This window comes from Oryza brachyantha, chromosome 1 (genome assembly GCF_000231095.2).
Source record: "Oryza brachyantha chromosome 1, ObraRS2, whole genome shotgun sequence".
In the NCBI taxonomy this organism is placed as follows: domain Eukaryota; kingdom Viridiplantae; phylum Streptophyta; class Magnoliopsida; order Poales; family Poaceae; genus Oryza; species Oryza brachyantha.
Window position 1 is genome coordinate 21,150,106 of NC_023163.2, and position 15,277 is coordinate 21,165,382.

General features: G+C 41.3%; 1 protein-coding gene across 1 annotated transcript; it reads left to right on the forward strand.

Annotated features, from left to right (window-relative positions):
* The first annotated feature begins 2,200 nt into the window (after positions 1-2,200).
* Positions 2,201-3,814, forward strand: LOC102699742 (transcription repressor MYB6-like). The gene is made up of 3 exons (XM_006646149.3): positions 2,201-2,557; positions 2,670-2,799; positions 2,912-3,814. Exons 1-3 carry the CDS (start codon positions 2,422-2,424, stop codon positions 3,588-3,590), a joined length of 945 nt encoding a protein of 314 aa, XP_006646212.1. The 5' UTR covers positions 2,201-2,421; the 3' UTR covers positions 3,591-3,814.
* Positions 3,815-15,277: the final 11,463 nt, after the last annotated feature.

Consider the following 15,277-nt stretch of genomic DNA (forward strand, 5'->3'; position numbering starts at 1 on the left):
CGCATGTTGGTTACTGTAGCACTTATGGCTAATCATGTACTAATTAGGCTCAAAAGATTCGTCTCACGATTTTTCACATAGCTGTGTAATTAATTTTTCGATTTATCTATGTTTAATACTCTATTTAGGTGTTCAAAAATTTGATGTGATGTTTTTGAGCGAAAATTTTTGGGAACTAAACGGGGCCTTAACGGACTTAACTACTTCTCTACCATCTGAGTGTACTTAAATGGTGTTTTCGTATGAAAACTTTATATATAAAATATTCTCTAATAAATAAATAAATTCGTATTTTAATTTTAAATAATTATTAATTAATTAATTGTATGGTAATTATGTTTCTCGTTTGCGTGCGGCTAATAGCCTCTGCCGAAAAGGACGTCGCTTAAGTTTTTTCTCAGTATCCTCTATAAAATGTGTTTTTATGCATTTTTTTGCATATGTGCTTTGTTTCTTTAAATAACAAGTATGTGCAATTTATTGGTAGTTTGCTTATAGTTTTATCGATGGGAAACAAATGTTCCCGAAAGAATTAACCACGGAAAGTAAAATATACTTGTAATGAACGGTATATTCCAAACCTACCCCCATTCAAAACACATCAATTGAACAGGTCATTTTTTCTAATAGAAAATGGAATTGTCCCATTCTTGTAGTTGACACATAGCTTACAAATCCAACGGTGAATAAAACGGTCTTCCCTGTTCCGTTACCAGTCTACACTTGCATTGCAACGTGCAGCAGGACAAACAAAATGTGCCAGGCTTAATTTAACTAAGTCAGATGTCATATAATGAGACATGTGAATCTGTTGCGCTTCATTTTTTTTTAAAAAAAAAACATCATGGTACTAGTGTTCTTCAAAGTCCATCCATTGAAAGCTGTCGGAACAGCACAATTGGTCAAATAATACAGAGCAGCATGAACAGATAAGGTTTGCCAACAAAAAGCAAAGGCACAGCCGAGGTCAAGTGTGACGGTCCATGCAGCTGAGCTGTGATGTCAAACGGATTCGGTGCAACCGCAAGGGGAAAGGCTGTACCGGGTGCACACAAACTTGTGAGTTAGAGCCCTTGACCTCCCCTGTGGTAGTAAAATGCTTAGAATTCTTGCAATCTTTGATAAAACAAATGCTCGTAGCCATGCCCCCCTCCCTATGCCCTTTTCTTTAGTCCCGTATGCCCTTATCTGCATGGGCGCTAGTTTGGCAAGCGCTCCGTGCGTTTGTCAATCGAGTTGAGAAACTTGAGACCGACACGTTTCGAGACTGGATTCGATCGGGGAGAAGGTAAAGCTAGCATGGCATGGCGTGGTACATGACACAGAAAACGGAGTGATTGATTAGTACATGATTAATTAATTATTAATTATTAAAAAATAAAAAATAGATTAATATGATTTTTTAAAATAATTTTTCTATAAAATATTTTGCAAAAATACACTTCGAGAAACGTACGCGCGAAAAACGAGAGGGAGAGAGGGATAAGTTAAACTTATCACCGCTTCGAACGCGGCCGAGGTGGTTTCGACCTGAACATTCATCAGCTGAGGAATGGACGATTTTTTCTGAATCTCTAGCTCCTCCTCCTAGCTTCAGCTAGGAGTCCAGAGTTGCGAAGTTTAGGCAGTATTTACATATGCAGTTCCCGTCGAGCGATCCGCGGCGAAGATCGGAACGCACCCTGTCACGAAACGCACACGCACAGTCGTCAATGCGCCGCACTACACCTTCACGGACTGGTCCGCGTGCCGGGTGGTGGAGAGCAAAATATATACTCGTGCTCGTACAAAGCAGCGAGCACTGGTACAAAGACCAGGGAGGGACTGTGTTTGACCGTGCCCCCGAAAAGTAAAACGCAAGCAACCGCGACGACGTCTCGCCTCGCGTGAGTCGCGTCTCTAGTCAACCGCGCGAGGCTCTACACCACCAGGAAAATACTCCTTTTTTAAGCGGGGGAGGGGACACAGCACCGCGGCACGCCACGAGCCCGGCCCGGTCGAGCCGATTCGATTCGTGACGGGGAGAGCGGAGACGCGCGTACGCAAGGATGGTCTCGCCTGGGCAGCAGGCTGTCCCACTCCCACCGGGTCACCCACCGAGTGTGGTGGTGGTCTCTGATTAGCGGGCGAGCGCTCGCAGGCTCGCTGGCCTATAAAGACCGCCAGGGTGCAGCATAGCCTGAGGCCCTCAGCTCAGCTGCCTCCTGCCTGCACGCCCAACCCAACACCGCGCTCGCCGCTCCAAGCGGATACGCTAGTTGCAGCCGCAGCCACGCGCACGCTCCGCCGGCGTGTCGTGGCAGGGAGAGGGAAGGGAGGTCGGCCGCGGTCTCCGTCGATCGAATTCCAGCGGGCGCGAGGATAGGTAGTGCTCCAGGCACGAGTTGGAGCTAGCTAGGGAGGAGGCAGGCGACCGAGAGGATGGGGAGGGCGCCGTGCTGCGACAAGGCGAGCGTGAAGCGGGGCCCGTGGTCGCCGGAGGAGGACGAGCTGCTGCGGAGCTACGTCCGCAGCCACGGCACCGGCGGCAACTGGATCGCGCTCCCGCAGAAAGCAGGTGCGCGCGTGGCGTGCCCGAACGCCGGGTTTCGGTCGAGCTCTCCTCTTGGCTATAGCTCGGTGACTGACAGGCTGACTGACTTCTGTGTGGCGTTGTTGTGCTGGTGCAGGGCTGAACCGGTGTGGGAAGAGCTGCAGGCTGCGGTGGCTCAACTACCTCCGCCCGGACATCAAGCACGGCGGCTACACCGAGCAGGAGGACAGGATCATCTTTTCCTTGTACAACTCCATCGGAAGCAGGTATTGCTACAGATCTGCACGAGGTGTCACTTGTCATAGCTAGTAGTTTTGGTAGGCTAGTTTGCAGGGTGGTGTCTAACAGCTAGTGCGTGTTGGACTTGGACGAGCGCAGGTGGTCCGTCATCGCGTCGAGGCTGCCCGGCCGGACCGACAACGACGTCAAGAACTACTGGAACACCAAGCTCAAGAAGAAGGCCATGGCTATGCATCACCAGCCGCAGCCGCAGCAGCAGCAGCAGCAGCAGCACTACCACCATCAACGACAGCAACACCGTGGCGGCGCCGATGGCGCGCGCGTCACGCTTGTGTCGACTCCGCCCGCACCGCAGAGCCAATGCGCGTCCATGCAGCCGTCGCCGGCGTCCGCGTCGTCCGTGGCCACCACCACGAGCGGCGACGCGTGCAGCTTCGGCGTCGCCGCCATGTACTCACCCTCCCCGTCCCAGGTTCCACAGGCACCGACGCTCGCGGGCTACAACTCCGTGGCGGCGGCAGCGGCTGCAGCTGCTGCTGGCGCGCAGCACTCGCCGCTCGCCGAGTTGATCTGCCAGGCGCCACCGCCTATCGCCGCCGACTGCTGGCCCAGCTGCGTGACCCTCGACGATGTGTTCTTGCCTGAGCTCGTCGGAGCCGGCGAGTTCCCCAACGGCAACCTCTTCGGCGGGTTCGGCCCGCTGCTCCAGGACAGGTCATCCCTGGAGCTATCCGCGTGCTACTTCCCCAACGCGCTGGCGGCGGAGATGTGGACATCCGCGGACAAGCCGGCCGGGCTGTGCCACAGCCTGACATGAGGATCCATCCACGAATGGTTGAGTGAATTCACCGGGACACTAGTACACTACTACCAGTAGTCTTTTAGTTCTTGCGTGGCTGTTTCTTGATTGATTATTACCTGATCATCATTCTCTTTTTTCTCGACGAGATTATTACATGTACATTATCCTGTATGTACGTCGCGACTGCTGTTTCAAAGAGAAGTTAATTAGATGTTGATTGCAAATTTGTCACTGTTCTTTTCCGCTTACCAGCCAGTCCAAGTACTGTAAAATTTTCAGCAAGCGTGTGACTTTTTTTCATCGATGTGAGAAATCATTCAAACTCGTGCATGGAGTTCGGTTCTTGCTCCAGATGCGCCTGTAGGAGTCTAAGTATAGCCAATTAGTAGGCGTAGAAGATGATCACACGCAGCAGTTAATGTCTGTGACTTGCGTGTGCTTGTGAGACTGTCACGTTCCGAGATAATCAAAACGCATGCATGCGTATCCATCAGCTTTGAACGTATCTCAATTAGTGCAAGAACCATCGTTGATTTTCGGCTAGCGTGTTCGTACCTCGTAGCCTATCTATCTATCCGCGCGCGGCATGAGGCCAGGGATGGACCGATCAAAAAATTTCGAAACGGCCGGCGGCGGCGAGAAGCGCATGATGTACTGTGCTGCACGTGTCCGGGCGCTTTCTGTTTCACCCGGCCCCGGTCGAGCGTGATGGATGGCGATGACGACGGCGACGACGACGCCGGCGCCGCGGCGGTTGCGCGCGGGCGCGCGCGAGAGAGATCAACCTGGACCAGCGGTATAGCACGCAAGCATGCGGGCGAGCGCGAGCGCGCGACGCGTTCCAGGAGCAGCCGATCGAACCGAGCCGTGCGGATGCAACCGATACGCCGATTCAAGTGTCGATCGATGATTAGATTCTTCCTCTCTCTATCTCTCTCGCTCTAGCTAACTGCGCCGCAATCACGTTGCGGTTGCAGGAGATCGTTGCATGATAAGGGGGGTTTAGATTCAGAAAATTTTTGGGAGAAATGTCACGTAAAATGTTTGATTGAATATCGAAAGAGGTTTTCAGACACGAATGAAAAAGCTAATTTTACGGCTTAGATTGGAAACTGCGAGACAATCTTTTGAGCTTAATTAATCCTTCATTAGCATATGTTGGTTACTGTAGCACTTATGGTTAATCATAGACTAATTAGGCTTAAAAATTAATCATTCATTAGCATATGTTGGTTACTGTAGCACTTATGATTAATCATAGACTAATTAGGCTCAAAAGATTCGTCTTAACATTTCTTTCGTAGCTGTGCAATTAGTTTTTTGGTTCATATATGTATAATGATTTATTTAGGTGTCAAAAATTCGATTCGATGTTTTTAGAAAAAAGTTTTAGAAACTAAACCAGGCCTAATTATATTCCCCTCAATGCAATCTTATTCTAACCGTGCCGCTCTTTGACGCACATGGGCACACACACTACTGGGATTAGCGTTAGATTAGCGAGCTAGTTAGCCGCATTTAGCTATTGCTGCTTTGCCAGGCGTGTACTGCCGGCTTGGGTGGGTTCGGCTCTCGGCACCTGTCCGACCTGGAAGCTGTAAAACGAGACAACAAACAGGTTTGTTGGTCAAGCACCGGAGCAGATAGTTCAAACATTTTTACCATATATTGTTTAGACCGTTTGTTCCAATTTTATTTCTTAAAATACTAATATTCCGTATTGTATTAAAGATTTGAGTTTAATAAAACGTGCAATGGAGATAATGTGGACTCTTTGGGTAGTTAACTTCAAATTTTGATAAATTCGGAGTTAAAGAAACATGGAGTTGTATCTACCTTGTACTTAATTGGAGTATCTTATTGATCTAATTCAAAAGTTCAAAACTTTCAATTAGTAGACGTCATAATTATAATACGAGTACAAGTTTAATATTAATTATAACTGCCTTTGCACCTTCTCTCGCTTTCCGTTGACAAGGTGGAGCCTCTGTTATCCAATTATTATCCTTTCTTTTTTCTTTTTTTCCACTAATCCACTCTATATTCTACAGTTGAAATACTAAAACAATTAAGGAAAAAAATAAAAGAGTCTAATTAGATCTATCTCAAAATTTTTGAGAACCCTTTGAGAATGCTGTGGGGTTATCAAATCAAAGACAAAAAGGCATTTAATTAAGGTTTTATGTTATGTAATCATTTAGATGGGTAATGAAAATCGTGTTTGCCTGTTCCGGAATCATTTATGTTTGATTTGTGAAATATTTGGGTTCAAAATCAATTCGGGAATTCTTAATCTTTTTTCTCTCTCAAGAGAGTAGCAGCGTACCCTTTTTTTCCCCTTATTTCCTTCTGTAAGCGTTTCCCTCTTCTATAGACATTGAATATGAGCGATTGATTTTGATAGATTTTTAATCGAAAGAGTTTTCACATATCTTTCAAAAATAGACTTTGTTCTTATTTTAACCTATAGAATAGAAAAATTAGCCTGATTTATTAGTTTTTACTAACCCTGGATTCTTTCCCTTAACAAAAATATTAGAAAAATTATGTCCTCTCGAGCTCCCTCGTGTACTATTTACTTAGCTTATTTACAAACAACAACGTAATGGAAATTTGGTTCCGGATGAAACGATCTTTGTCAATGGAAATACAATAGTAAGAGAAAGAAATGCGATAGAAAAGGCAAAAAAATAAAGGCTTATGTTGGGTTGGCACGACATAAATCTAATTAAAAAGTAGAGTCAAGAAAGTGGCAAAAAAAGTTTCTAACGTAGTTAGACAACAAGGATACTATTGAGCATCTCCTAGTTTATTCATTTAGTTTTTCAATTAACTCAAAGTTCTTTATTTTTCTTTAAAGAATTTTGTCTTCCTTAAAATATCATAACAATTTTCAAGGAAATAGAAAGTAACTACTACTGTATATGTTTCATATTATAAGTCTTTCTAGTACTGTCTAAATTCGTTTATCGATGAATGTATATAATTTATGTATGTGTCTAGATTTATTAGAATTCATATGAATATAGACAATACTAGAAAGTCTTACGTTGCAAAACGGATGGAGTAGTTAAGAGCAGAGTAATCTTTATATAATAAGATAAAAAGTAAATAATCTGAAATAAAAATTCTAACAGCAATCATCGAGCAAGCAAGAACACCATATGGCCGTGTCAACATCATCATCTCAGTTTCGGAGAAGCTTCATGGCTGCCTTGCACACACTCCGGCACTCTGAACTCTGAAGTGTTTAACCATCGCGTTAGTAACCACGACTAAGCTACGACTATTTCAACTCGGTCGGCAAAAGATTCAAACACCGTGCATGCCTACAATATCGGCACCCGATCTGAAGCATGTTTCTTGGTTCTTGGTTACAAGAAACCACACATAACTTTCGTCGCATATTAAACACTAGGAGGTAGATTTATGAGGATGGTAGAAACGAGGATTTGCAGTAGTTAGATATAGGGTATTTAAGGTTTGAGCATTATAGAAATAAGGACTTGCAAGGTGCACCGTAGGGTTCATTCTACTCCCTCTACATTTTAATAGGTGATATCGTTATTTTTTCGGTTTATATTTGAATTTACTTTATTTAAAAAATTTATATAACTATTTTTTATGATTGAATTTATTCCAAATATATTTTAATTATAACTTATTTTTTATATTTTCATAAAAAAATTTAAATAAAATAACTAATCAAATATGTAGCATAAAGTCAACTACATTATCTACTTAGGAAATGCTACCTAGGGCCGCGTTCGGGAGGCCTCCTGAGTAACTTATCTTTCTCGTTTTTTGCGCACGCTTTCCGAACAGTTAAACGGTGTATTTTTTTAAAAAAATTTTCTATAGGAAAGTTGTTTTGAAAATCATATTAATCTATTTTATATTTTTTTTAATAATTAATTAATCATGTACTAATCTATTACTATGTTTTGCATGCTATACATAAGAGCATGTACAATAGCAGGTTATAAGTCGGCTATAATCATATTTTAATAAGATAAAAGGGAAGAGAAGAAAGGTGGACTACTAATTTATAGTCAGCTGCACATGAACTACAACACACAGAGTATGTATATGACATGTGGGATCATGTACTAATATTTGGTAGATAACTATTGTATGAATTATCTATTAGATTGACTACGGATAAATTAAAGTTAGTTGTTGGCTATATCATTGAACTTGCTCTAAGTGAACTTACACATGTCCCGCCGAACACGGCCCTTGTTTTCTATTTATCATGGCATCCCTGGTGAGTAATGTCAATCATATACGATATAAAGTCGATCACCCCATCTTTTCACGGAGTTTATAATCCGAATTTTAAATTTTAAAATTTTAATTTAGTGTCAATTTTAAGATTTTTCACATCTATTTTACCTCTCAGCCTATACTTTGCATTGCTAAGAATAGGTATATAAAACTTTATTCGTAAGTTATTTTTAAATCGTTAATAACTAATTTCGCTTTTCCTTGATTATATGGAAACAATCATGCCGAATATACAATACGAGAAGTATGCTCACATTATACAATAGCCACTAGTTATATACAATACGAGAAGTATGCTCACATCATTACGCATTCGCATTGGAACTTGGAGGCTGGGAGATATGGACGGATGATGATGATGGATTGGGGTGGATAAATATTTTTCTTTTCTCACACCGATTCTGCAGTCCGTGCGTGTCAAAGCGCATCACCGGTTGGTCAGCAATGCAGACGACGCAGCTGACATCGCGCTGAAGGGAAGGTTCGAACTGGCTCGGTTTTTTTGCGAGCGACGAGAGGTCCAAATGGTTACTACAATATTATTTTAACCACCACACCACAACACACGCAGCACTTGGTCCAGGTCTTCCTTTCTCATCGACGATCGATCGGCTCATCGGCATGGCGAAAGTTGGCATTGTCACATCTCACGTCACACGAGAGGAGAAACCAAGATGTGGACAAAAAAAACACACACACTGCTAGTACTACTATAAAAACAACACGACATGTATAGAAGAAGATTGTTAATTTACTGGATGGTGGCAGATTAAAGAAGTGGCGGTCGGTGAGCACTTTTGGGGTTGGAAATGGTATGGATGATCCACACAGTGTAGAGGGCTTCTTTCTTTTGTTTTGTTTTGTTTTTTGTTTTTTGTTTTTGCCGGAATGGAAGTAGAAGCTAGGAGCACTGTGTTTTTCACTGATGATACTTGTAGGGCTAGTTGGTAGGGAACGTTTAGAGTTTCTGGTGGTTTTGGTTTGGACAAGGCGATCCCACAGCTGGCGTGCTGAAACAGGGGGCTAGGATTGGACGCTTTGGTGATCACCTGATTAGCTGCAAGGTTTTACTAGTAGTTAGGGGTTGTTTAATTTGTAAAATTTTTTTCTAAACAGTCATATCGAACGTTTGATTGGATGTCGAGAGGGTTTTCGGACACCAATGGAAAAACAAATTTCAAATTCCGTCTGAAAACCGCGAGGCGAATCTTTTGAGTCTAATTAATCCGTCATTAGCACATGCTGGTTACTATAGCATTTAGGCTAATCATGTCCTAATTAGGCTCGAAAGAATTGTCAAATAGTTTCCTCCGTAACTGTGTAATTAGTCTTAATATTCATGTATATTTAATGCTTTATTTAGATGTCTAAAGATTCGATACGATGATTTTAGAAAAAAAATTTAGGAACTAAACAAGCCCTTGATAGGTTTCTGATCGAGTCAAAGAGGCAGATTGCGACGTGGGAGGTGACAGCAACCACTGCTTATCCTTCGACTACAGATCTACACAGAGAATATATATATTTAGGTGGTATTTGAGATAAGGGACTTATTTTTAGTTTCTCGTCCCATCGAATGTTTGGACGTTTATTATAAATAGTAAATATAGACTATTAATAAAACTTATCTAAAATCTTGGACTGATTCACGAGACGAATCTATTGAGCCTAATTAATCCATGATTAGCCTATGTGATGCTACAGTAAATATGCTTTAATTATGGATTAATTAGGCTTAAAAAATTCATCTCGTGGATTACCACTTATTTATGAAATTAGTTTTTTTATTAGTCTATGTTTAATACTTTAAATTAATATTCAAACATCAGAGGGCTAAAAACACCCCGTTAGATTCATGGTCTTAGGATTGATCAAATCTCTTTCTGGGTAACTGCATTTCGAAACGGAGGGAGTAGTTGGCAACGTCCACAGCGCAGGAAGCGCATGGCTGCTGCTCATCGTCGTCTGAACTTTGAAGTAGAAACTACGAACTGGCTTTGCTAATCTTTAACATTTTCCGATAAACTCTTCCCTCCGGTGACCCATCTAAAAGACATTTTTCGACAAACCTGAGTGCACCGTTTGGGTTTGTGCCTTGTCGAGGCATATCTCGACGGTATAGCATTTTTTTAAAAAAAATAATACTTTTTGTATTTTGATTATAAACTTTTATTTTGAAAAACTCAATTAGCTTATTTTTAGAAATAAATATTAATGGCCATGCCAGAGCGGCAAAAGGTGATTTTGCCACACCATTATCTTTAACGCGCATGGCACTATATCAAGGAACACTTTTACTATTGATGTCAAAAGCTTGATTTTTTTTTCTCGTATCAAACGCACGTCGATGCATGGGACGTAGGGCGGAGGGCGTGTATGGATTTTTTAAACTTGCGTATATGTCTTTAGATTATCATTTAACAGCAGAAGCCGAATTTGATTGACACAATTAAAATTTTTAAATATTTGATCACTAGATGGACTGATCAAGGAATTCCCTACAGTAGCTGGGCAGATGGTTTACATATGAAATTATGGATAGAAGTTTTGGAGAGTTTAGTTTTACAATTTCACTACCAGAGTTCAAAAAAAAAAATCAAAGGTATACCTCTTCATAAGCTTATATCGAAAATAAGGTATACCTCTTCAGAAGCTTATATCGAAAATGCTATACACACGATGGAGTTATATAACTATCATACGACTAGTCGATGGTGTCAGTTAGTTTAGTAGAGTTTCAGTCGTCAATGGTACAAGGTTCATCTATCGACGTTGTTTCAGTCGTACATGCGTCGGACACATGCGCCCGACGTACAGCAGAGTTGAACTTATATACAAGGTGAGAAAAATGAGACCCCTAGTGTACTGTGGTTATTAGTTAAGTAGTTTCCAACACCTTGATATAATATCAGATACTATCAAGTAACATAATATTTGGCACATTTCCGCAGTATTTTCTTTAGTGTTTGTACTTTGTAGTATTATTACTGGTATGAATCAGTGGTTGATGAAATCGTTATGTACGTTGTATGCTAATTATATTTTTAGGGTACTATTAACAATTGAAGTGGCAATAATAAATTTGAGAAAAGCAACATATAAGAATATAAGTATTGAGAAAAGAAAAGAAAAGAAAAGGGTTAAAGTAACATATTGTTATTCAGGGTATTAAAAAGTGACTACTCTTCCATCTTTTCGCTTATTCTTATATAAGCCAAAATATAAATTTTTTATCTTTAAATTTAGAGTTGTTTTTAGGGTTTTTTCACCTAAGTTTATTTTCCAGTATTGACTTTTAGATCATTAGATCATTAAGTATAAGTATATAAAAGTTTTATTCACAAATTATTTTTATTTCGTAAATATATCGTTTGAAATTTTTTTACTAAAAAAGCCAACAATCAACCCTATCAATGCAGGGATCATCATGTAGCCCAATGTTCATATCACCATCTTCTTTTTGTTATAACTAGTGCTGAGAGTGCATGGACGCGTTCATCTCTGTATAAACCAATCATTACACTTCAATTCACCTATTCCATCTAGTTATATTATGCGTGTGTTCTGTCATAAGACTCGTAACTAAATAATTGTGGCCGTTTGCTCTTTCGGTTTTAGCTTCGCTAGTAATGCATGAACTTGGATTGCAACCGCTGAGCAATTTTGGTGATCAATTTGTCCTCATCCACCTACCATTGACTCAGCGCTTTGCATTAGGTCAATGTCCTCCCGTAGGATAGATCATGCCAAATTGAACGCTTTTGAATCTTTCCAAAAAAAAAAAAAACCAACTCTTTGAACACTCCTTCGAGATAAAATTTCATTTATATTTGTAAAAGACAAATGCATCAACCATCAGACACCATTTACTCTACTAGAAATGTAACTAGAACAATTTGCTTGGTGTGTATGGATACCTTATAGATTATTAGATTATTTAAGAGCAAAAGCTGCACACTGATCAATGTTATGTGTTGTGACAGACTGCTATTGTGGTATAGCTTTCAGGCTTTTCATCACTTTTGCTTCACTTGCTCTAACTAATGCTCTCTCTCAAAAAGCAGAACAATATTTGCATCACTATTTGATATTTATAAACATCGAGAAAAATGAACTTAAATGAAAAAAAATCAAAGAAAACTAAGTTCAAATACATTTGTTGATAAAATAAACAAAGGATCCATTATCCTGATCTTAAATTTTGAATGAAAACGGTGCAAGAGACAACAAACACTACGCTCTGAAAAAATGTCTACCCTTATGTCACTGGCTCACTGCATGGCTGCGGTTTCAAGTAAAGTGCATGAACTAACTACGGTTGGTGCCTCGAATGCAAATTTGAGAGTGCAAATTGTGCACTGCCTGTCCAATCTCTTTCCATACCAACCTGAAAAGGATCAATGGAAGTATGGAACAACGGGCAACATCTTAGCTGCACTCCAAATGTAATTATCGCTGTCAGAAAAGGACATGCACATTCTGAAAATGCTTGAACGAAATAAGATGCAAGTCTTCGACGCAAGAACACCTGCAAATCTCAGGACATGCACAACCAGAAACAGAAACAGTACGAATGCAACATCAATATGAAGCCAGTAATAGTTCTCTGAATTTCTGAGAAAAAGAGACTGGTGGCTGCTCTGACAAATGTGTTGCAACTGATTGTTGTGAAGACAGAAAATCCGGATCTTGGCAGAATTATATTATAAGATTAGACTATATTCTGACAAATGTGTTGCAACTGATTAGTTTTCCGTGACTGCAATAAAAAGGTCAGAAACTGACGGCCTTGCAGACCAAATGCGTTTGCTGCGGTGTCTCTCTCACAGCGTCAACTGCTGATCTGCTTTAAACAACTGTGCGTGCCGGGAAAACCAGTCTCCCCTGCTGCCGTTTGCGCGTGTCGTCTAGCAGGCCATGAATATTCCTAAGCTGCTTTAGGGGCATCTGGGAAAAAGAAAGCCTCTTCTTATCACCAAGGAAACTACCAGCCAATTAGTAAAGCTCGACAGCATCCTCGTCAGGTTCTTACTGGAGCTAATCTTAATCTGAACTGAACCAGGTAGTGAGTGATCCACCCATTTTCTTTCTCTGCTTTGGCATTTCTCACTGTACATGCATGAATGAATCCTGTGTAAATCCAGGTAGATGAAACAGTGCCTTTCGCTCTTCATCAGCTGTGCTGCAGAACTCAAAACTATCTACTAGTGTTTGTCCATGCTTGCATCTGGTGGTGCCATGATGTGCTAACTATCTCACCAAACATAGGCCTGCATCTGCATGCATTGCAGGGCAAGGTCAACGCTGCTTCTGCTGACACATCAAAATATATGCTCACAAGCCACGCATGCATGTCTAGATAGATAGGTCGTCGGTCGGCATGGCCTCCCTCAACGTCTCTGAACAAGATGATTCTTCTTCTGCTGCTGCTGCTGCTGCTATGCTACCGTAGCTAGTAAAATCAAGCGTGTACTACCTTTGCCTGTTCATGCCTTCACCTCCGGTAGGAGTATATATTCCCAATTCTGCAACTGCCAGGACGGACAGCACGGTGCTGACAAGCTCCCTCACGCGTGCGATGGCCGATTGGACGGGTCCTCTTGTCCTTGCATTCCCCCCCGGTGGATAAAAAAGATCTCATGCACTGTACTCCACTTGCACGGATCGATCTCACCTCTCTGAAAGTCATCGTCGTCGTCTCAACCAGTCCTGGCACCCATGATGAACAAACCAGATCACCAAGAAAGAAAAAGGCATTACTGCAGCACGTAGCACACCAGTACACATATGCTTTTGAAGCTGGGCGATGGATGCACGCACTGGTATAATATTGCAGTCAAAATTTTGGCCAAGAACGACGCACTCACTCACTCGCCTCGCCGGCGACGGCGACGGCTATACGCACGCCGTACGTCGGCCTCACCAACCGTACAGACTTGTCCTCGCTTTTTGTACTACACAAACGCAACGGGGGCAGCGTATCTACGACGACCATTCAGACGACAGGATCATGCTTTTTTCCGAGACTTTTTTTTCCTCCTCCTCGCCTCGATGTTCATTTCATGTCACTGATTTCTCATGCACGCAGTGCTCCAGATGGGGAAGAGATTGGAAAAAAAAAAAAGCTATGGCCGGCTGCCTTGCTTTATTAGCAGGACACAGTGCGAAAAGGCCTCCATGATTGTCACTTTGTCAGAGATGAAAAAAAAGAGAGGCCTATATATATAAAAACAACCGGAGAGAAAAATGAGAAATGCATGAGATGAAACGGAGGTGAAATGAAAGGCAAGACGAGATGGATCGCGACACCCACTAACGCATGTGTGTGTGTGTGTGTGACGACACCGAGCTAGCTATATAGCTAGCTAGCCCATCTGGGGTGTTGTCAACTTTGCCCTTTAATTATCTCGCAGGTTTAAATGGAAAGATCAGCTAGGCTATTACCTTTCCAATCCAAACCTGCATCGTCGAGCTAGCCAGTACAATTCTTCATTTCTTTGCCCTGCGATCATGTCATTGGACTGGAGAGATTGGACAAGGGTGCAGTACATCTAATTGCTGAAAGAAGGAACAGGAAGGAGAGGCGTTTCAAGCAAGGTTATCTGCATGTAACCCTATGGCTACCTGTCATGCCCGCTTTTCAGAGCTGAATAACAAAAGTTGATGGAGAGGGTGCTGACTTTTATTTTATCCTCGTCATCAAAACTAGCTAGAGTAAATGCAGCCGGAGAATGTTGCGAGTTACGACTTTTTATATATACATAGTAGTAGATAGGTTTGCAACAACGAAAAAAAGAAAGTATATATGGTTATTGTCTAGCTCTAGGCCCCTTCGTTTCCAACTGCTCATATCACATTCACTCGTTTTTCACACGCACATTTTCTCTACTACACATTTTACAAAAATTTTATATAAAAAAATTGTTTTAAAAAATTATATTAATTTATTTTAATTTTTTATACATAATATATATTATTATATTTTTCGTGCTGTATAAATTAGCCGTAGCCGCCGTAGCCGAACGCGGAGTACGTATGGATGTCTACTAGTGTAGGTATAGCCATCATGCAGGAGTCACTGTGTTTCCTCGGTTCTAGAATATAATACCTATCAGAAAAAAAAAGGGAATGAACGTGGTAGGAGGATATATAAGAATAAAAAAAATAAAATTTTAATTGTGAAGTTATCGGTGGAACACGCGGTATAGTAAAGAGTAACGGAAATACTTATATTATATTATATTATAAAATTAATTTAGGAAAAGAGGGACTAGATAGCCATAACATCATTATTTGTGTCAAAACCCTGCACCTTTGTCTTTTTTTTCTACTTATGCTTATTAGCCAAATTTTAAATTTTCAACATTAAATTTGGAGTTGATTTTGAGTTTTTTTCATTATAGTTTATTTTCTAA